The sequence below is a fragment of the Serinus canaria genome, chromosome 6 (genome assembly GCF_022539315.1).
Source record: "Serinus canaria isolate serCan28SL12 chromosome 6, serCan2020, whole genome shotgun sequence".
NCBI classification, from domain to species: domain Eukaryota; kingdom Metazoa; phylum Chordata; class Aves; order Passeriformes; family Fringillidae; genus Serinus; species Serinus canaria.
Window position 1 is genome coordinate 18,322,724 of NC_066320.1, and position 23,326 is coordinate 18,346,049.

At 42.3% G+C, this 23,326-nt stretch overlaps 1 protein-coding gene across 2 annotated transcripts in view; it reads right to left on the reverse strand.

Moving 5' to 3' along the window:
* The window catches only part of ACTA2 (actin alpha 2, smooth muscle), a 29,571-nt gene that overhangs the window by 1,809 nt on the left and 4,436 nt on the right, over nucleotides 1-23,326 (reverse strand). Inside the window, exons 1-8 of one of the 2 annotated variants that reach the window (XM_009087314.4) lie at nucleotides 8,708-8,840; nucleotides 6,041-6,211; nucleotides 4,200-4,328; nucleotides 2,767-2,877; nucleotides 2,192-2,276; nucleotides 1,947-2,108; nucleotides 1,514-1,705; nucleotides 405-586 (exon numbers count right to left, since the gene is read on the reverse strand). In XM_009087314.4, coding sequence (XP_009085562.1) covers nucleotides 405-586; nucleotides 1,514-1,705; nucleotides 1,947-2,108; nucleotides 2,192-2,276; nucleotides 2,767-2,877; nucleotides 4,200-4,328; nucleotides 6,041-6,169 — 990 coding nt within the window. In that variant the 5' untranslated portion in view covers nucleotides 6,170-6,211; nucleotides 8,708-8,840. Of the gene's footprint in view, nucleotides 1-404; nucleotides 587-1,513; nucleotides 1,706-1,946; nucleotides 2,109-2,191; nucleotides 2,277-2,766; nucleotides 2,878-4,199; nucleotides 4,329-6,040; nucleotides 6,212-8,707; nucleotides 8,841-23,326 lie in introns of those variants that run through there. The other variant, XM_030241474.2, reaches the window with a different exon arrangement.

The window sequence follows — 23,326 nt, forward strand, 5'->3', positions numbered from 1 at the left end:
AGCAAAGAACAGAAGACTTGAAGCAGCAGAAAAAGGTTAGTTTGTCAGGGTCTTTCAAACTTGGAAGCCAAAGACAAAACCAGCATTTCCTCTCTCCTGTGCACTAGAAGGGCTGAAGAAGTTCACATACAGCCCCAGAAGGAAAATTTATGCTTCTGGGTTCATGCTGTTCTTTGGCCACATTAGGACATTTGACTGAAATCAACTTGAACAAGGAAATGAGAGAAAGCTCTCTTTTTCTAGCTCCAAAGTTACCAGTTGGTGATTATTTGCTAGATAATCCAGATGTGATTCAGAATGTGCTAAAAGCACTTACTTTGTAAAGTGTTGCACGTTTCACTAGATCTCTGAGTACTTAGTAAATTCCAGCTCATATAATCTGCAAATGGTTGCACCATACATACCTTGATCTTCATGGTGCTAGGAGCCAGAGCAGTTATTTCCTTCTGCATCCTGTCTGCAATACCCGGGTACATTGTGGTGCCTCCAGAGAGCACGTTGTTGGCATAAAGATCCTTTCTGATGTCTATGTCACATTTCATGATACTGTTGTAAGTGGTTTCATGAATGCCAGCAGACTCCATGCCTGGGGGAGGTACAGAAGAACACTGAGGAAGCTGCTCCATACGGAGACTTAAAATTGCTAATGCAGAACTGATATGATGTTTAGTGACTCTTTGGAAGATGTCAGTCTCAGAGCTTTGAAAATCTGGAAAGTCATTTTGCAGTTGCCTAAATTATTTGCTTAAGAATTCCTTGGGTTACAACCTTCCTCTCCCCATTACACACAGCAAGTCCTCCTTAAAAAGAAAGTTGGGGATGTGGAATGGCAAAGTTTCCACTAGGCTTCTGCAGGCAATCTCAATTGTCCTAAGAATTCCTTATATGGTCTTGGAATAATTCGAGTTTTTTCTTTTTTTTTTTTTTCCTTTTCAAATTAAGTCAACTCATAGACAGAACAGTCAAAATATGTCCTAATACCTCTAGGTATGCAACTGCTTTATCTCTGAGTTGAAATTCTGCCTATTGGCAGAACTGACGCTGGATTTCTGTGTGACCTAGTTGCAAATCTGCCTTCATGGATGTTGATTACCATGGCATCATCTTGGCTTTGCTCTGAAAAGGCGGCGAACCGTGGATTCAGGATTTGGAGCAGTCTTTTGGAAAAATAAAAGTAGGTCTTGCTGCCTGAATGCCCCTCCCACCTCTTCCCACTCCTGGCAAGCACATTCGAACATACAAAATGGCACAGGCCCAATGCCGGAAGGCAGGAATAAACATTGTGGGTTTATTTTGGGAAAGCATTTTGACTAATTGTTTAATGTGAAGTTCTTCCCACCACATTAATAGACCTGTTCTAAAAGATTGTTTAATAATTGACCCATTATTACTCACCCAGACCTACACACTCGTGTGTAGGTCTGGGTGAGTTAGTAATGGGGCGCAAGGGAAAGGAAATAGGGACTTGGTGTTTCTGTGCAGTTTACCAAGGCAGAACAGTCACTGAACCTACCAATGAAAGATGGCTGGAAGAGGGTCTCTGGGCACCGAAAGCGTTCATTTCCAATGGTGATCACCTGACCATCAGGAAGCTCGTAGCTTTTTTCCAGAGACGAGGAAGATGCAGCAGTGGCCATCTCATTTTCAAAGTCCAGGGCCACGTAACAGAGCTTTTCCTTGATGTCACGGACAATTTCACGCTCCGCTGTAAAGAGGATTCAGTCTTTAAAATGGCATTCAGGAAGGACCCAAACGTGTTGACTGGTTGTTCCCTTTCACCCTCCAACACCCTCCCCGTATTTTAAACAAATCCTCTGCTAGTCTTTCGAGGGACTTTCATGTTGGAGACCTTCCCATGCCTATTCACTGCAGAGCCGCTGATGGTGCCTCTGAGGCCAGCAGAAACACTCCCATGAAGAAGGCTCCGTGTCGGCCCCTGTCCTTACCAGTGGTGACGAAGGAGTACCCGCGCTCCGTCAGGATTTTCATGAGGTAGTCTGTCAGGTCCCGGCCCGCCAGGTCCAGGCGCATGATGGCGTGTGGCAGGGCGTAGCCCTCGTAGATCGGCACGTTGTGGGTGACACCATCCCCAGAGTCCAGCACGATCCCTGTGGGACAGTCACACGCGGTTCATCGCCATCGTCCCCACGGAACATTGCAAGCACCTGTGCCACGTTCCCCCGAGGCTTACCTGTGGTGCGCCCAGAGGCATAGAGGGACAGAACGGCTTGAATAGCTACATACATGGCTGGCACGTTGAACGTCTCGAACATAATCTGAAATGCAATTAAAATAATCGTCTTAACTCTGGAGGGTTTGGCTTAGTTGAAGCAATTTACTTAAAAATAGGTAGAATGCAAGATTTTCGTATTTCTCTATGCTTGGTAAAAGCAAGAAAGGAAAATACAAGATCTAAATCCAAAAATATTTGTCCTGTAAGGTATCTCCCTGTATTTGGCCTATATCTTTATCATATTAATATAGTCACAGGCATGTATTAAAGATAATTTTGTAATAGGCCTGGGCATAGAAACAGATTAGGATGACAAAGTTTGGACAGACTGGAGAGCTCACATTCCACGTGGATACAGTGATTTTCTGGACTATATGTAATATTATATAAATATGACAGGTGGTTACTATGTGCCTTCCATCTTCCATAACAGAGAGACAGACTGCTGGACAGCATGACTAACTGGAAGGAGGACATTCACATCCTGTTGAATGAAAAGGTTGGACTATTCCAGAGCTTTAGTGGGAGCTCACCTGTGTCATTTTCTCACGGTTGGCTTTGGGATTCAGGGGTGCTTCAGTCAGCAGAGTCGGGTGCTCCTCAGGTGCAACCCGGAGCTCATTGTAGAAAGAATGATGCCAGATCTGAGGATAGTGAGAGAAGCCAAGGGAAAGAAACACCATTAGTCAGCAGCTCAGCACCCTTCCAGATGGGTACTGAGCTCCAGCACTCTGCTTACAGCTCTAGATAGAGGCTGGTGATGTTTCTCATGCAGCTGTTCTTACTGCCTCCACAGAGGCCTCCAGAACAACTCTAGAAAGAAAAGCACCATCCTCAGGCTTTACCACCAGAAATATATGACTGACTTTAGGGACACACAAGGAAAATTAATACAGTACTCTTACAACAGAAAAGACAGAACAGGACACGCTTGGTTCCAGCAATGCTATTTCAATTATGACTGAAAGGGAAACTGTTCCAAACAACTCAGAGAACATACACAGAGTTCAATAGATAACAGGTCTCTTGACAGTTTCCTCTTTTGGTTTGTACAGGCCAGCCCAAAAATTCAATTAAAGAAATGAAGATAAATGGTTTTTGATGTTGAAAGTCAACTTGTGTTTATCACCTCCACACAATTTGTTCCTACAAGGTGTAAAAATCTGAGGCCAAACGAGGCAGTGAGGAGGTTAATACACTGATAAGAAGTAAAACAACCTGAGATTTCAGTCTGAAGGCCAAGAAGTCTTTCCTAAGCTTGTTTTCAAGCCGGTGGTCATTAGGGACTGGTTGATATGTTTGACATCTAAAAGATTTTGCTTTCAAGCAAATTCTACAATACTGAGAGTCATTAAGTGCTGGGTGACTCCACACACTTACAGTGTGTTGGGATGTCCAGACTGTTCCAAATATCCCTATTTTCACAGAACAACATGAAATGGAGATACCATTTTAGAATTAGAAATTATATTATCTGTACAGACTATGACTATAAACATGGTTCTGGAAGCCTTTCAGTCAAACACTGGCTCTGAAATGGGTGTATTGCACTGCAATATTGCTAATCTTCCAAGCATTGAAAGGTATGTGTATAAACACTGCCCTTCTCATCAGAATCACGTACATGCTTTGCATTTTTGCAGAAACAGATACCTTCTTAAATTCCTTTTTTTACTAGCAAATTGATCTATTCCTCTTTCTTTCTTCCTTCCCTGCTCTCTTCCCCTGCCCCCTTTCAACAACTAGCAAAGATCAGGCTGTAGTAAAAGAACTCCTAATTACAATTTTGATGTACTCCTACTCAGGCTTTAGATGCTCATTAACCTTGGCTGTTAACAAGCTTCTCCTTGAACCATGCTGGGTAGCTTGACACTTTCATCTAAAATTTAGTGGATATTTTTCAAATATTTGGTTCACATAGTTCTGTTTACCAGTAGTACACACTGACTTCTCAAAGCTGAACTACCTTCTCCATGTCGTCCCAGTTTGTAATGATGCCGTGCTCTATGGGGTATTTCAGGGTCAGGATTCCTCTCTTGCTTTGAGCCTCATCACCCACATAGCTGTCTTTTTGACCCATACCAACCATCACACCCTATAAAATAATACAAAATATGTTAGTCTCTCAGAGAAAAGTGTCATAAAGTAGACAGAACATTAGCTGTGAAACAAATCCAGTTGCCAGTTATACTAGTTACAACATAGTTTACTAATATAACAAATGGAGTATTACGTGTTGCTCTTAAATTGCCAATATTAAATGTTTCGTTATTAAATCTCTGGAGTTCATATTTCCACTACAGTTAAGTAAACAGAACAAGTACAATATTAAATGCATTAAGATAAAGTGGGAAAACTGAGTTGTTTTATGTTTGTTATTATTTAGGGATGAGCAGTCTGCTACATGATAATAAAGTGGAGTAAAAGCAGAAAGTGATATTGTGCCATCTAAGGGTCAAGATCGAGTGATACACACTTTACATTTCCCAAAGCTTCAGTTTCAACATTTTTTAATCCTCTGTTTGAACACTGTGATACTGTGATTAGGGATGGACAATTTAAATCTACTGTGTGGACTTCTTTACAGATATTTTCATGGATCCTGTAGAAATTATTAAAGGACCAGAAGCTGGAAACTACTCTGGATATACACTAGACTCTATGTTAAAGTCAGAAATAATGAAAGAAAAATAGAATATAGTAGGATCCTTTAAGTTCATAATACTCCTATCAGAATTTAGTCATTAGAGATTCCAAACCTTGGCATCTCTAAATCCATCACTTAAAAACAGGCATCCCAGTTTTGCAATTTTTAATGGGATGATCCATCTGAAATGATCAGGAAAGAAGGTTGTAGAAATTGTATTTATTTCCACTGTAACTATATGGCTTGGTTTTGAGCAATTATTATAATTTACACTGGCTACAGATGACGGCAGTTGAATGCACTTTTCAAATTATGGTAATTCCCAGAGGCATCAATTAGCCCTCCAGTCCTAGTTTCTATATTGAAAGGCAGGTATTTCTCCAATCCTGGAGATCTTAAAATGCATTTCCTGGGTATATAAAATCTTCATCTTGCCAAGAGCTTGCCTCTTTCCACCAGGGCCTTGGATGACATAGAAGCAATTAGGTGGATCTGTTAATTACTTGGATTAGTTTGTTGTGACCTAGACAAGCTGCTCTAATTCATGCTGATGGTGATCTGTCTCATAAACTCTCTATAATTAACAGCTCAGAAAATGAATGTATTCTGCAGACTATTAAAATACAGTGGAATGCATCATATACTGAAATGTAAACCTTGAAGCTAAGGTAACAACCCTAGACTGGTACCCATTTCTGGTACAGCTTAATGAATAAAGTCAGAATGGTTAGGAGAAAGCTAACTGAAAACTTCTGCTTCCTCCTTTAGGAACATTCCACACATTCCTTCCTCCTTTCCACACATTACATATTATCAGCTTTAAGAGCAGTCAGAATTTCCAGATCTTCCTGTGTTGGGCTTATTTGGATTTTGGGTTGGGTTTCTTTAACCTAGTTTTACTCACCAGGTTCTCTGGGTGATTCAAAATTAAGGGGAAGGGAAAAGATGGCATAGAAGGGAGTGAAAAGTTTTAAAAGGATTCCTTTACGAGGCAAGAGACCTCCCTTGATTCAGGAGGGTGTGCTGCTGGAAATACTGTGTTACACAGATGACCCCGGGCTGGACTAGCCCAAACACAGATGGCACTGGCTGAAGAGCTGGGGACAGGGCAGCAAAGCCTTCCACAAGCCCAGTAAGGAGCAACCAAAGTCGTTCATCACCTGGTGCCTGGGACGACCCACAATGGACGGGAAAACTGCTCGTGGAGCATCGTCTCCAGCAAAGCCGGCTTTACAGAGCCCCGACCCGTTGTCACAAACAAGGGCAGTGCTGTCCTCTTCCTCACACATCTTCTACAGCAGTGCCTGTGGCCTTCCAGACAGAAAACAGCTCTGTGAAAACAGCAGGGAAGAACTAAATCAAAACCAAAATCACACTCAGGTAGCAGAGCCACCCTGGCTGCCAGAACCTGCAAGGAGGGGAATGGCCCCAGCTGGGAATCACAAGGACTGCGGAGCTGTGGGAGGGAATGGGATTCCTTCTGAAAGCATAGGAGGTATCAACACTGCCTGTGTGCACTGGAGATTATCCAGGGAATTCCAGAGGAGACTTCCAGCCCTGCAGCATGGACAGAGAGATCAGGGAGCAGCAAATGTTTATCTAAATTTGGTCTCAGAAATCCACGGCTGAGGGAGGGAGATAAAAGAGAACACTGGACCAACAGCTGCAAAAACAAAGATTCATTTGCATTGAATTCAGCACAACTTCTCCTGCTTTTCTGTCACCCTGACAAAATCCTGACATGTGTGGATAGCTGTTAAAAGGTAAGAATACTTCACCTTCCCATTCTAGTCTTGGGCTTCCCAAAAACCAACTATATTAAATGCTAGGCATGTAGCAAGGGTGTTTTCCTGATGCAGATATTAATCCACTGGTGAAGATGGCCAATTAAGTTTACATTTAACCTTTTAAAAAGGTAGAAATTTTCCAAATAAAAAAGGGGAAAAGGAAAAGAAGCAAGTCGTTTCCAGTTCTCCCCTAATCAGTCAGAAAACTAAACCCACCTTTAAAATTAAGTCAGAGACAGCATGTGTTTTAAAAAGAGGCCATAACGTCTATCATCATTTCAAAGCAGCTAATAAACTACATTTGTAGAGTGACAGAACAATTTATGCTGGCTCCTTGGCTCAGTAAAAAGAAACTGTTTTCTTCCTCTGGCAACAGGAAGATAATATGGGTAATAAAAATGCTTTGAAGGCTTTGTATTAAAGTCAATTATAGAAACAAGCACCGAATACCAGGACTCAAGAAGAACTATTTGCTCACAATTTATAGTGTGGTAGGGAATCACTTGGCCCACTCCAAGCCTGGGCTTCCATGCAGAGTTCAACAAATTGCAGTGTGTTAACAGCTAAGGGAGACAGCTGTCATCCATGGACCAGCTGGCTCCACATGCAGTCTCCAAAACCTTCTGCTGCAGGAATACTGGAAGTGCAGGCAGAAATGAGAATGGGGTCAGCAAGAGCAAGGGAGGCCACAATCTGTTTGGCCTCTACAATGGATGGAACAAGCACAGACAGTTCTCCCAAATGCTTCATTTGAGATCCTCTGTCTCTCCCCAGCCAGGCAGCCACGAGACATGGCTGCAGCCCTGCTCCTGCAGGCTGCGTGGGCAGAGCTCCCAGGAGAAGACAAGGGTAGGGAAATCCTAACTTTGCATTCCAGGTATTTTATCATTATAACTGTGGAAGGAAATTAAGTTGCAATTTTTTCATTTATTACACTCCTTAGGCTCTTTCTATTAAAATATTTACTGAATGGAGTACAACTGTTATCTAACATGAATGAACAGACTGGTTTGGACAAACCATTTCCTAATTAGGAAATACGCTTTTCAGCTGTCTGTTTTTGGAACAGCCTTTGAGGTCAGGGGGGTTGTTCAAACCAATGCAGCTAATGCAATGCCAAAAATCACTTGGGGGAGGGGAAGAAGGAGGCAGGAGAGGCTACATTTCTGAGCTTAGTGGACTCTAAATGAAAACCATATTTAGTAATAAAGCACAAAAAGCTGAAAAAATCAGACAGAGGGCTCTGCTACCAACCAATGAGTTACAGCTCAGGACTGCCATGGCAGGCAGCAGCAAGATCTTAGAGCAGCAAATGTCACTGAGTGCTGTGGAAGAAAGGAAATTTTTCATCCAAGTGAACAGTACAGTCTTTAGCCTCTTTCTTCTCCCTGTTTTACATGCAAATATAATCAATCACCTCCCCAATCTCCCCAATAAATGATAAAGAGAACTCCAGCTCCACAAGTGCTGTGTGCAGCCTGTTTGTTAATGAATGTTTGGCATTTTACAGAACAGTAGTTTCATATACACAGAGACAAGGATGAATACACATGCATCCTCACTTTATCCCATTAGACACTGCTGATTTGCATACTTCCAGCTCTTCCTGCAGTCACATTCCACTAAACATTCTTTCAACTCACACCTGATTCAAAGCACTGAAGCAAATCTGCTAAGGAACACTACTACACACCCCATCAGGAACTCTGTCCCAAACTAACACCCCAATGTCACACAGGTTTATTTAAACCAGAGTACATCTGCAATTCCAGCAGTGGCATGACACAAACCATTTCTTTATAAGCTTGCTGAAGTGCTGGTAGAAGCAGTAAAATTGTTAGGGTAGAATTTTCCTTTCAGAATATAAAATAAAGACAACTCAGTATAGATACTACAAGCCTTTTTCAACTCAATTCTAATAAGTCTTTTAAGCAAATTACAGCACAGCAGGACATCCTCCAGAACAGCTTCCACTTGGCATTATTTAATTGAAATCCTCCAGCAACCTGTAAATCATGCCATTGGTTCCGTGCCACTTACCCTGACAGCGCTTGGCTGAGGATGGCTGCTCCAGGGTGGTACACTCTGTATCTGAAACCCCAGAGGTTATATAGCCCCTTCAGCTCTTCTCCTCCCACTAGCCTCCCAAACAAGGAGCAGAGACAGACAGAGACAGAGCTGAAGTCTCTAACAAAACCATATAGGGACCTTAATACAAAAAACTCTAATCTGGGTGGCCACAGGCCCTGGGTCTCTTCCACTGCATTCCAGTGTAGAGCTCATGAAACAGGAGGAGACTTTCAGCTGTGTAAGATAAACACTTTAAAACTTCAGGAGAGTTGCTAAAATACAGAGAGAGTGTGCCCACAGTAGATACCCTCTGGCAGGAGGATCATGTGTTCAAACACGAGAGGTCCAGGACTCCACAGTAGCATCCAAGAAGCAGAATGAGAAATTGGAAGAGCAGTCATTTATAACAGGGAAAGTCTTTTTAAACAAGCACCTTGATGTCATTGAAGATTTTGATAAAAACAATGAATAAATATTTTTGGCCAGCTACACAGCTGCTCCATTTTTCTACAAAGTCTCTTTAAAAGTTTATAGTTTTGCTTGTATAAAAAATATTGCCCACAGCCTTTAGGGTAGTAAAAAAAGTACCAACTGTTGTACAAGATTCACAGAGAAGTCCTTGAAGGTTGTGAAAATGTTCATTTAAAAGATTGTTATGATCCTCTCTGGTCTGTAATGGGTTAGAATCCATTCTGTTTCTGTGAAAGTTTATTTTCCAGCTCTAGGCTCTGCAGGCCAAATTTGCCCTAGAGCTGCTCCACTGATGCCCACAAATCTGGGCTGTCAGAAACTCACATCCCAAATTGTTCATAATAAAGCTGTAGAATTTTATAACCCCAGCTATCTTTTTCACTGAACACACTTTTAGCAAACAAAGGAACAGTTCTCACAGTACAAGTTATTTTCAGCACAGGCCTGGATTTCTACAGCTGTAGCCAACTGTTCTGTGGACAGATTAATTCTGGTGAAGCAGCCCTTTCACAGCCAACAATGTTTTGTCATTAAGTTTGTACAACAGACAAGAAACAGCACCTCTTAACTCCTTACAAATTCAAAAGTTGTCCAAGCACACAAGCCAAGAGAGATGTGATAATCCAAGTGAGATCCTTGCTTTGCAAGTCTTGTTACAACAGGGAGAGGCACCGTGCCTTTGTTTATGGAGTGCTTGCTGCCTGAGTAGCTTTCATGCAAGAAAACCTCCCAGAAAACCACAGTGAAAGTTTTTCCGATGTGAAAAGTTAAGGAATAAGCTACTAGCAGAGATAGTAAATAGGCAGAATTATGGATTGAACACCAAAAGGAATTTAACTTTTAAGGAAAGGAACTTCTAAGGAATGCAACTGCTTTGGAGAGTCAGAAACAGAAGCTAGCAAGTGTTGGAACGTGAGCCATGCAAAAGCTATTTATTATTTCACTTCTATCATCAGGGCAAAAGAGAGAGATGCTAAAAAAAAAAAAAAAAAAAAAAGAGGGGGGGAAGAAAAAGGGAAAGGGCAAGAAAATGAAAATACCCATTGAGGTAAGCAACCCAAAACTGAGGATCTAAACAGGCCCTTTTTTGCATATCTCAAACTTACATTCAAAGGACAGCCAAAACCAAATTCTTAGTTTTTAAGCAACCCTCAACAACATAGCTGAGAAAACTTGCATACCTCATATAAAACATATGGTATCAAATCAGGGAACCTTGGTCAAGGGGAAGGGGAATTTCACACCGCAGAGCCCTGCAATGCAGTATCATGTCTGATTTCAATACAAACATCAATTACCTTCTAGACCAGAAGAAAAACACTCCAAGGTTGTCAGAAACATCATCCTTGAATACTTAAACTGGGACAAAGATTCAAAAAAATCCTAACTTTCTGCCTTACTGAGCAGAAGTTCACAATCCCAAAGAAAACTTAGTGGTGAATGTACTGTGGTGGGTACAGCACAAGTGAGACTGCAGAGCCAAGTACACAACCCTTCAGCAGAGCTGGCACATCATCCACACTGCTCCTTGGCACAGCTAGAAATACAGGCAACAGTTTTCTACCTTTGTGAACATAAAGGAGACAATGGCCACAATGGCAGATATCAGAGACTGGACCTCTGTTAAGCTTCATCATGATTCCTGTAACCTTATCCTAGTGCACACCACAATTACTGCTGGTGGCAGTGGGGGCAGCTGCAGCCCCTTGGCTGCTTTCAGGAATGGTTTTTTGGGTGGGGATCACACATCGCCTTCCCTGCCGTGGGCACCGGAGATTTCAGGGTGCTCCTGAAAAAGATACAGAGTCTCACTCAGAGCAGGCAGGGGTTGATATGGTGCTACAGAGTAAACACCAGTTCTTTGGAGGGAGCTGCCCTATGGAGGATATTTGTTAGAGGCAGGCACAGGCAGACCAGAAGAGGCTGACTGAGCAGTAGTGAATGGAAACACAGCAGCAGCAGAGGGAAAATGCAGAGGTGCTGCCCAGCCACAGCTCCAGAGCACAATGAAGAGCAGTGCTCAGCAGGCAGCTTGTCTCTGCAGTGGGACGTTATGGAAAATGCCAGGGCAGGAAGGAAGGAAGGCAAACAGGTGAACTATACAAGGAAATTAGGTCAGTCCAGCTCCAGGGACATTACAGAATAAAAGAATTTCTTTTCTTTTTAGTGGCTCCATGCTGAAGTTATGATCACAAAAATATTTCTATACATAAAAGCTGTTGTGAAAAAAATGGCATTAGTAGCTTAAACCTTTCTTCTTAGTAACTTAGGTCACTGCCAGAGGGGCGAGGGGAGAGGGAAGAATGAACTCAGCATGAGACATGAATGAGAACCTAAAAAGAATTGTGTAGAAAAAGTCTGAGAATCAAGCCGAGATGCTGGGGATCAAAACTCTAAACCCTCCTCTGCAGCTATGGACTGAGAAATAAGAGCTCATCTGAAATATATCTATATATATGGAGTGGGGCTTTGGGTTTTTTGTTTGTTCTTTCAAGGAAAAGAACAAAACACCATTCCTGAAAGTAGTTTAGCTTTCCCTCTGGAGGCCACTTCCAACACCAGCTTCTGCTGCCTTTCAGTCCTTATCCCACTCATTTGTACAGAAACTGCACAGCACAGTTTGCCTGGTGTGTCCATTCCCAAGGTCCTTGTTCTTTGTATCCATAGCCAAAACCTATGGTTTTTATTTAACTCCCCTGAGAACTTCTTAGGTTTTCCGTGCTAAACCCTTTTGCAGTCTGCATCACAAGAGTATGTCTGGAGTACAATCACAGAAAGAAAAAGAAGAGGAAAACTAATTTTGCCCCTCTCCTCAGTAACTTTTCCCCTGATCTCTTAATAGAGATACCAGCAAAGCTCCAATGCACATTGGGTACTCTCCTATTGACTTCCAGCATCTTTCCATGTATCAGTGGAAATTTAGCTACACCTTCCTTAAGCTCTTTCTTTTCACTAACTGTGGATTGTCATATGGACACAAAGTGTGCCTGGGACTTCATGGCAGCAGGGGCTGTAGATGCACCCATGCCTAGGAAATGGGCTCCAGCTGGCCCCAAGAATGCCAGCTCAGAGGCCCAGCACCAGTGGGCAGATGCCATACTTTTTTGGTAAAGGAGGACAGAAGCTGTAGGCTTATCCCAGTCTATAGAAGAATGTGAATAAAGTAATCCCTTTGCTTTACTTTATAAGGGAAAACAACTCCTGAGATGTGCATGGAGACCTTCCTGCCTTCATCCAATTGGCTGCTTAGGAATGAGGCTCTGCTAAATATGTCTCTGGCTCCCTTTTATTTGGGGATTCCTTTCATCTTCGTAACACTAGCAGAATCTCTAAATGTTTTGGTTTGTCTGGCTTCAGGCCCTCTCCTCTATCTCATTGATAGGCTTTACACATCCCCACCCCCTATTTTGAGAAAGACAGGAATAAATAAGCTTTAGGGAGCAGAAAGTCACTCTAATAACCTGATTCATTACAGCTGTCACACAGTAAGCATCTGCAAAGTGTCAGATTAACCATAAACTGTCAGACTCATAGATTAGCTTTCTCTGTGATTGTCAGGCTCCTGCACCAGTCCCTCTCTATTAACTAAGATGAAATTGCTCTAATAATTTTCAAATATGGCAGTTTTCAACCTTCAAAATTTGGAAAATAGTTTTGCCTGTGCTCTTCAAGAGCTAGAGGAGACAGTGTTTGCCATCTGGCCTCTTAAGTAGGCTGATGAAGAACGTTAATTCACAAGCTTCCTTCATCTTCTTAGCAAGGTGTCTTCCTCTATGGTAATGTGGCAAAATTATCCTTCATTCAAAATCAAAGGAACATGTTCAAAGTAAAAATGAGATGATGTCTCCCCCATCATCCTTCCTAGATAAATAAACAGCACATAAGCACAAGTCCTGCTGGGTCATGCTGATATCCATATAGCTCAGTATCCTGTGTCTGAGATTTCCTGACAGCAGATACTTGGAAAGAAACGGGACACCTACAGTGGTCATTTTCTTCCTATATCCTCTCTCCTTCCTTATGTAAAGCAGAAGGATTTCTTGAGAGAGGAGTATGTACTCATATCCTCATGCATAATAGATGCAGATATATATAATATTTTCCCTCCATAAATTTGACTAGTTTTGAATGCCCTTCAAGATTTTTTTTTTTTTTTGGTAGAAAGAAGCACTGCATTTTGTGTGCAAGGCTCCTCCCATGGCTCCCAATCTAACTGGCGTAGACATCACTAATGTTACAAGGAAACGAACAAATATATCAGAAAGATAGTCAAAGGAAGGCTGTGTAGAGATCCTGGGTGAGCCCCCAGGCCACTGGCCAGGGCAGAGCTCTGACCCACTGTGTGCAAACCTTCAGCAGCCCCTCAGCAGCTGGGTCACAGCTCCCACTGACATAACTGCCCAAAATTGCGCTGTAGGTAAGGCTTCCCAACACTGTTACATTGGAACATCTCTCAAGAGCCAGATTCCCCGAGATGATCAGAACCTCTGCAGCAATAAGCTATCCAAGCTTGTCAAAATGTAAATGACATCTTGCCACCCCAGGGCTGGGGCAAACAAGTGCTGTACCCCTAGGGAAGTCAGACCTACACCGCCTGTGCGTGGGACAGGGAGGGCCCAGGGGCCCTTCCTCCAAAAACTTCCCAGACTCAACAAGGTCATTTCTTTCACTAACAAATTTAATAATGTGCTGTAGTGCCAGAGTTTCACTTTTTGGCTCTGGATGATGGCGAATTGTGGAGTCACAGACCACAAATGTCACCAAGGTGGTACCTGCCTCTCCCAAAGGGCCAGCCCTGGTCTCCATTTCTTGCTCCTGGCACTGGGTTTAGAGAGTTCAGAGTCTAAGTGTCACTGCTGGGCAGGACAAGGAGATATGGCCACACTGCAACTTCCTTGTCTTCTGTATGAGTCACTCAGTACAACCTACAAACAGCTGAGAACACAGCTGAACTTTTTTCTTTTTAAACTTCACAAGAACCACTAAATAGCAGTGAAGGAATGAGAGTTAAGTGGCAATAAGCCAAAGAATGTACAAAATATACAAGGGGAATTCTATCACCTTTGTGACTAAAGTGAACACATACTTTTAATAAAAAGGAGAAAAACGAAACTTACTTTTGGAATTGGCATGCCATTATATGAAAGCCTATGCTGTTATATGCAAAAGTAAAAAGTAATGTGGCAAATGCAGTCATATTGAATACATGTGCATTTCTGTATCAGAAAAAAGAAGTCAGAAGTCAATTCGAAAGTTTGTAAAATCTGTTTGGGGCTTTTTTGATTTCAACTCCACTGCAAGAGAATGTTAAAAGACCCATCAATAAAGCTGGGCATGGACATTGCAGCAAGCATGAATAGCCTGCATCCACACAGGTGTTACAAATAGGCCAAAGTGCCTCCAGAAAAATCAACACTTACTTTCATTAGCCCTTAAAAATGCTTGTGGGGTTTTCCCCAGGAAGAAAGGCAGTTTAACAAAAATTTCAAGCATATAATGACAAGAAGTAGCCAATTACAAACATGCCTGATGAACACACCACTCTAAGTCAACCTATCACAGCTGCCAATACAGAATTCAAACAAGAAAAATAAAAGGAGAAAATATAATAAACATTGAGAATAAGGCTGTATAAAAATGACTTCTTGTAAATTTTTTTGAGGAATATTATAAACATAGTTGTAAAAGCCCTCTAAACCCCTTTACATTCTAAAACATTAAAAAACCAAACAACTGCAGATCCAACATATACAGAGTAGCATGAGAGCTGCCTCTGAAGCCTTAGAGCACATGGTGCAGGGAAATCCATGCTGAGTGGGTGGAATTCTGTGGGACCAGCACTGGCTCTACACTTTAATGCCTTTATCAGTGATCTGAACAATAACATAAGTTACAGAAAAAGGTCACAGATAAAATCTGTGTGAGCATGTATGTATTTTGATGACTTGCAACAACCTACATAACAGATCTAAGATAAAACAGAGTTTTCTCCAACAGAATCTTGTTTATAATAGGAGAATTATTCATAATGGGATAATATTATAGAACAAATAGAGAATTTATAATAGGAGAAGGCTCTTTGCATTGTGACCTGTGCAGAAGGATTCCCACCCCATGCCCCCCATGGCACTTTTGCTGAAGGTCATTTTGGCTGATGAAAACACACCCAGGAACGTGGTGCCTAACCCACTGCAGCTTGCAGGAAGGACAGGACTTCACTGGTGCTCTCCTGTGCCCCATGTGCAGTGCCAACCTGCTCTGTCACACCTCCCTGCACTCATCCTGGCTGCTGCTTGGCCCTGGGACATCCTCCTGTTACAGAGCATTGTGCTCCAGGTGACAGCTGATGAGGGTTGGTCACTGAGCACACAGCTGTGCCTCATGCTCTAGAATATTCCATTTACAAAATGCTCCCCAAAGGATGCTAAAGCTTCACAAGAAAACTGAAGCAGGCAGGCTTTTGGTCCTTACTTTGCAGATGCATCTTAGTTATATAAGGTTGTTTCTTCTTCCTCTTTCTTACAGGCAACTATAAGAACTATGGAATAATACAGATAATGAGCTATATCTGTTCAATAATTTCATTGGTTTTCTGAAAGTGTAAAAGCATTTTCCAATCAAACTGAGGGTTTTCTTTTCCTCTTCCACTAAATGTGTTTTACATGGCCAGCTTTAACTCCCATGCTCAAACTCCCTCACAGGCCAAAGAACAAAATTTTGTTCCTTTTCTTTTATGACTGTAAGGAAGACTTAGATACATAATTCTGAAGCAAACACAACCGTGCTCCTGAAACATGATAAAACTCAGAATTCTCTAAAGCTTTTCTTCATTCCAGCCCATTTCAGGACCAATTATTGTACCACTGGTCTCAAGGGGGATGAAAACTGTCAGGACACAGGTCTAGCCTGACAGTGGGAGATTTCTGCAAACTCAACTGCTTTTTGATCCATTTCTGTTCTTCTTGCAAGTCAGTAACATCACTAAAAAAAAGGCAAGTCTCAGAATTATAGTTTCAACCACGTTGTCAGTCTTGCAAGTCCCTCCTGAGTTTCCCTTTCTTTCAGTTCCTTGCTAGAAACTTGAAGGCATAGTAACTCCTTTCACTGCTGCAAAACACCACTCTACAAGGATCCTGAAAATGCCTGGATAGTTTCCACATCAGGCTACCAGAACTCTGTACAACTCTTCCAGCTTCCTAATTAAAGCCCGTTACTCACTGCATTGTATTTAGCTGTCTCTGGGAATTCATTTACAAGGTCAAAAGCTCAGACCTCTTCAAGACAATATAACTCATTTCCCTGCACGGTGATTACTCTGCACTACACAGCATGGACACATTGTTTAATACAAGGAGAAAATGATGCAATTAGCAGATCTTCAGCACAAACACATCCCCCTTTCTGAATTGCATTTAAATAAAACTGTGTTGCTATAGCATTTTATTGCATTAGAGACTGAACATCAATCATGCTGCAAATGTGTGAGGCCTTCTCAGGAAAAGGGGCTGGAAGGAACAGGGGACAACCACACTTGGGAAAAAGGGCTAACATCTGTGTTCTTTTACTCTGCATACAATACAAGCTACTGTTTTCATAAGGGCTAAACCTTCCCTATCACCTTGCTTTTAATAACTTATTATCCTTTAGTAACTTGTCTTTGTCAGACCCTGTTTTTCAGGTGGACCCCCTGAAGAAAAAACGTGGGGTTTGTACCAGGTCACTCAGGAATAGTGGGGCAGGAGCTGTGAGGAAAAGGAAAAAGCTCCATGTACCAACAGCCTTTCACTGCACCCAGCTGTGACACTCCAGGCTCTGCCACATGCCCAGTGCAGGACAGACTATGCTACCCCTTCAGGAGCTGATGGAGAAGGGGCTGGTGGCCAGCCCTGCCTCCTGAGAGGCACATCCCAGGTATTGATATAACATATCTTTACACATGCTTTATGCTTAGGTAGTGAAATCTTAGCTTCAATCAAGGCAATATCCAAATTACCATTGATCTCAAAAAAAAAAAAAAAAAAAACAAAACAAAAAACATGACTATCTGAAGTGAATAAATGAAAGATGAGAATTCAGTCCAAAACCTCTACTTCCAGAAGGTAAGACCATTTCCCCACACTAATAGCAAAAGCATGTGACTTCCTCTTCATTTCTCATATGAAACTGAGGAACTGCTCTCCTCTCAGCTGGCTGCCTCCAGGCAGGGAGGTTTGGAGGATCCCCAAGCTGGGAGAAACATATGGGAAGGCTGTGCCTCTAAGAGCCATGGCCTGCACTGCCACTAGACTCTGCTGCCCATTCCAGGGAAGGAGAAATGCATGTTCTGCTGTCCATCCCTCTGCAATCCCTCATCCCATTCCTGCATCTGAGCTGGCTGACAGCAGGAGAGACAGCTACTGTGCAGTGTGGAAAGGATGCCTCTTTCAAAGTACTGGCCTCCAAGAAGTATTTGAGAAATTATTCAGCTGAGAAATAACACTGATGTCTTATCTGGGAATTGAAGAGACTGCTTCAGACAGCTACCACTGCACTCCTTCTCATTATGACCACCCTTGGAGATGCACAGCCATCTAAGCACATCATTTAATTGCTGATGAGAACCACCAACAGAAAACAATCCACTGCATTTTGACAGAAACATAAATGAGGCTGTACTACATACTCAATCCATCTGCTACACAAAACCTTCCTATGCAGTGGGCTGTGCAGCTGAATAGAGAAAATATGACTCACTCCTGTAGCTTCAGCAGCTAGCCAGGCCTCTCTTCTGTTTGTGCAAATGTGTGGTAGAAGTGGGGGAGTTGCTGAAGGCAGGGAACAGTGATAACCCCCTGGCCTCCAAGCTTTATTCCTACCCCAACAGCCCCTCTCTACCAGGATCTAGCTGCTGAGCATCCACCTGAAGCACAAGTCCTGCTGGCAAGCACACAGCCGTGCCCAGGAGACAAACAGCCAGAGTAAGGGAGTGCATGCTGCTCTGGCTCTGATGTCACAGCGGGTGCCAAGCTGCATCAGATGTTAGTGGGAGGGAGAAGGCTTTTCACATCACTGCTGTGTCTTCCCCACCCCCAAAGGATTTCAAAGGTTAAGTGATATCAAAAGAAACCAAAACAAGAGCGTTTGGAGTCTCAGCCACAAGACACTGCTTTTATCTAAGCCTGCCAGTCTCACTTGTCAGATGATACCCCAGGAAGAGAAGCATGACAGAGCAAAGCAAACAGTGGAACTGAATTCCAAACCTGTAATATTTCTTACAATATCAGAAACTACAGCATGCTAAGACCCTTTAAAATGTTTCCTTTAGCTTTTCCGCCTCACTACCACATTTAATAAAATTTCTTTTCTTTAAAATTATAAGGAAATCTTCCTGGAAGGGTGGTTCTTTGAGCATCACTTACTCAACATGGGAAATGAAGCCATCTGCTGCACCTGTTAAGGCCATCTTCAGATTAAAGGTCAAAAGCAGAACTAAAGATCTCCTTTTATTCACATTTACCTTTTAACTCCAGACATTTCTGCATAGATTTTTTTTCCTCTTTCATCCTTACCACAAGGATTCAGCCTTGGGTTTATCTCACAAATGGAAGAAACCCACAACTTAAATCGTGGGTGCCCTGTCCAGGCAGTACCTGAAAGGAAAAGGTTTAAACACTCCCTCACTCACCTCTGAAGAACATTTAGCATCCCTAGTACATTATCTCCAAAACTTTTACAGTTGATCTGTTACACATTTGATAGTTAGCATTTACTGTACACCAAGCTTTGAAAGTATAAAGCTTAATCTTAGTAATAGCATCTTCAAAAAACAACTAAGACCAATTTGCTTGAAAAAAAAAGACAAATATCACCAGCCAGCCTCTGAAACAAAGCTGCCTGCTGCGAGATCTGGATGGATACAGAGCTCTGCAAAACAGATGCATTTAAAATCTATCAAGTCACTAAGTCAAATTTTATGTCAGTCCATGTAATGTGCAAAACATTTGGTAAATAATGCAGCATTTAGAACCTCAGCACTCCCTTGTACAGTGCACACACAGAGGACTGGGACAGGATGGTCCCATGTCTAAAATAAAGTCAATAATCAACCCTAAGACAGAAACACATCTACATTTATGGTAAGGTTATGGTGATTGGCTGTAGGAGCCACCAGGCATCCAGCCAGTTTGCTTTTCCAGTCTAAGGAAATGCTCAGTTTGTTTGAAAAATGCTTTTTTTTTTTTTTCCCTGCTGTGAAGAATGCATTGACGTCATCAAACTGGGTCTGTTGAACAAAAGCATGGATCCAGGGTAGTGTCAGTGTTAAATTATGAGAAAAAGGACACGTGTCTGTTTCAATTTTCTTTAAGAATGATGGGGTTTATGGCCAGTTCTCCTTTATCACCTTCTCCAGAGGAGAACTGCTAGAGGACACAAGTCACTTGCTATGAGTTTCAGTTTCCACTCTGTTTTGTTCTGGGCTGGTTTTTTGTTTCCATTATGTTTTCTTGCTAGTGTGGGGTTTTTCAGATAAACAGTAGCATCTATGGCTCCACAGGAGGGTATATCAGATCACTGTTACTTCTAGGAGGAGTACACTGCATGCCAGAACACCCTGATCTGTGATTTGATGGAACACCAGGCAGCACCCTTACAAAAAACCCCACAGGGAGTCCATAAACCTCTCTGGTCACACCCTGCTTTCCCTCTTCTGCACTGTCATGTCAGCTTCTGCACACACAGAGCAGGGTGTTAGGGCCAACAAACCGCTTCACTACCACATCACCTGACCAAGAACCTTTCACTGCACTGCAAACCCGGGGGATTGGAAGTAGTGGTTCACAGTGGTTTATGAACAAAGGGAGAAGGGCAGCCTTCAGCTGTCAGAATCTGGCCACACCACACTGCAACAAATAGCCAGATTTACAGTGGTAAGAGATCTTCTCTGGTCTAAGAGACCAGAATGCAAAGGGCGCAGCAAGGTCATTGTTCCAGTGTTTCACAGAGGATCTGGAAAACAATACAAGCATCATAAAACTGTACTGGGCAAGAGCTGATTATTTAAAGACTGATACTGCTCTGATCATTTCCCAGTAGTGCTAGCTGGTGCTTGTGACATGAGTCACATCATTGAAGAGGTTTGAATCAAAGATGAAGGAGATACCATCGAACTGCATGAGTAATGGATCACTCACTCTAGTACTTGAACAAAAAGTCAAAAGTTGGCATGAACAACCAACAAAGGTTGGTTGTTCTTGAGCATACATGAGGGATGGGAGAGGCAAAACAGGAAAGCAAAAAACAAAAGACAGAAACTGAAACAAACAAACCAAAAAACAAACCAACAATGGTCTTCTAATGTGTTTTTTAGGTCAAAGGAGAATTTAAGTTTGATGGACCTACTTTGGTTAAGTTATACTACACAATTCATCTAATTGCCCAATCTTAGTACAAAAGAACTGCAAAAGATTACAAATATGCCAAAACAAATCTAAACCAAATATTTTCTTTAAAAATTGAAATTAAAAATCTCTAATAATTTAACAGAGAAAAATGTAGTAGAAAGCAAGTCAGATCTTATGCTTCCTCCCCCATTATTTTCCCTCTGGAATATAAATACGAATTCAATATTCTGAGGTGAGACCAATACAATGCACAGGGCTCTGGGCCCTCAATTATGTTTTTTTGCACCTTGAAAATTTTTTCTTCACCTGGAGAGACCAGCTAAGTTAATCTTCTCAATCTCAGCAATCCACAATATCATAATGCATCAACAGAATCAGCTTCTTTAGGTGCAAGCAGGTTTCTGGAGAGGGAAGAAAAGGTTTGGTGCCAGTTAAGGCGTAAATAATTATTCTAACTAAGAAACACCAAATGCAAGAATAGTGTCACCATGTGTGTGAATTATTCCTAGGGTGGTTTTGCTCAGAGCAGAATTTCCTATGACCAGTGCACATGTGACATAAGACAACAATTACAAGGGGGAAAAAAGAAACAGAACACACACAGACAAATCAAATCATCACAGTAAAAAAAAAAAAAAAAAAAAAAATTCACTTTAACTCCAGAACCTCACATTTTTAAAGCTGGAATTGCAAAGGAGCTAAAAAGTGTGTGTTCCTCGAACTGCATCCTGCCCCAGGCTGATCCCTGTTCCCACATTAGGCGAGGCACAAGGCCATCTGCTGGCAGAGACAAACTGCAGGGCCTGCACTGCTTAGCAAGCAGCTGCTGACACAAGAATTAAGCTTTAGAAGGGTGAGTAAAGAAAAGAGTCAAGGCTGCCACTTTTACCTCCTGAAAAGAAGCTGCTGCAACACAAGGAACAGAGCAAAGATGAAAACACCGGCCTTATAGTTCTCACTGAAACCAACTATTTGACTATTCTCACAGCCAGAATAGTCAAACTGTAGGAAGAAAAGGGACATATACTAAATGAACCAGCCTAACCTTCTGGAACTAAAGAACAAGTCATCTTTGTGGATAAAAAAGCTTGTTGCAAGAAGAAAGAAGAAGCAGAAAAGTTGCTGACAAACATAGGGGTGTCAGCTTAAGTAAAATGGCACAACATCCACCAATTAGATTAAGGAAAAGGTGCATGCTTGCCTTATGGACAAAGCAGAGCTACCAATCAAGAGATGCATGGACAAAACAGAGATACCAATTAAAGAATGCGTGACTGTGTAGACCAAGATAAGAAGTAAATGTAAACAATGTTTAGAAGCACAATAAACAGCTTTTACTTGAACATTTACTTCACATTAAATCATGCAGAGTCCTTTGCCTTCTTTCCTCATCAAACAACAAAAAGTCCTCCAAACACATTTCTCTTTCTTCAATATATATAAAAAAACCCCCCACAACTACAGTTATTAACTACATAAGGTACGACTTAAGTCACATGCAGACGCTGCTGTTTTGACATGAATCTGGTGGCTTCTCAAACATCTCTCAAAGCTCCCTACCTAAGACAAAAACACCTCACCGCAAAGAAGCTACATGCACGCAGTCATCACACCCTGGGGGCAGGGAGGAGTGCAAACCACATGCACCCCACAGACTAGAGTGACATCAGAGGAAGGTATCGGGCAAATAGCACAAGAGGCACACCGAGGTGTCACTGAGCCCCGAGCAACGCCTGCTGTGGGCCCAGCCACATCAGGTTTTGATTTTAGGACAAAACACAATCCCCTCAAGTGATGGATCTGGAAACAATTCTACCAAGATTTCTGCTGCAGCAACGGTCCAGATCTGGATCCATTGCTTGCAGTCCCTACTCCACCCCTGCCCGCACGCAAATTTCCGCTAAAATTAGCAGCCTCACAGACACGCTGATTTGGGTTTGCCCAGTAGGAACCAGAGACGTGTAACCCAGGCACTGCACCCAAGACAGATGCCTCTCCTTCCTTGTATTCCTTACCGCCACTGAGAAGGCAAAAAGTGGATTGTTCAAAGGCACTCTAAAGGCAGCATCTCTAAAAGTGTGTCAGCAGTACTTTTGGTTTATCCGGAAGTGGTTTAAAGCCTGAAGTATTTAAAACAGTAGCTATTTTTTTGTTGATGTTATGTATTGCAGCTAAGAGCCATACCATTAGAAAAGCTGAAGGGTTTTTGAAAATCTGAGTCATAAACCACTGAAAAATTGTGTTTAAAATGAAAATGCCAGCTCGATTGCAACCATGGTCCTCCCAAGGCAATCGAATCATGTCAAAACCTGAAAGATGAAAACACATATTGATAACTAACTCCATCACGTCATTTCTAACTCTACAAAGGAGGCCAGACTACCAGCATTGCAAACCTCTGAAAGCTTGCAGGAAAAACACAAGAAGTGACTGGAAAGAGACAGAAAAACAGAAGTCACGGGCTTGAGCAACCCTTTCAATAAGACAGCAAAGGGCAGTACTGCCTGCTGCAGTGAGTTTAGCCTGTCCTGAGTGCCTGCTCCATTCTACCCACACGGGACTGCCTGCCACAAGCTCGTCCTTGGCAGTACTACAAAAGCAGAGTTTCTGCCCTCGGAGGGGAGGCAATAGCTCCACCCAGCACCTGAAGTACAGGAATCCAATGTCTCATTCCCAGCACTAAGGCTGTTGGCTTGGTGACCTCGGGGCGGTGCCTGGCATCCCCGAGCTGCCGAGC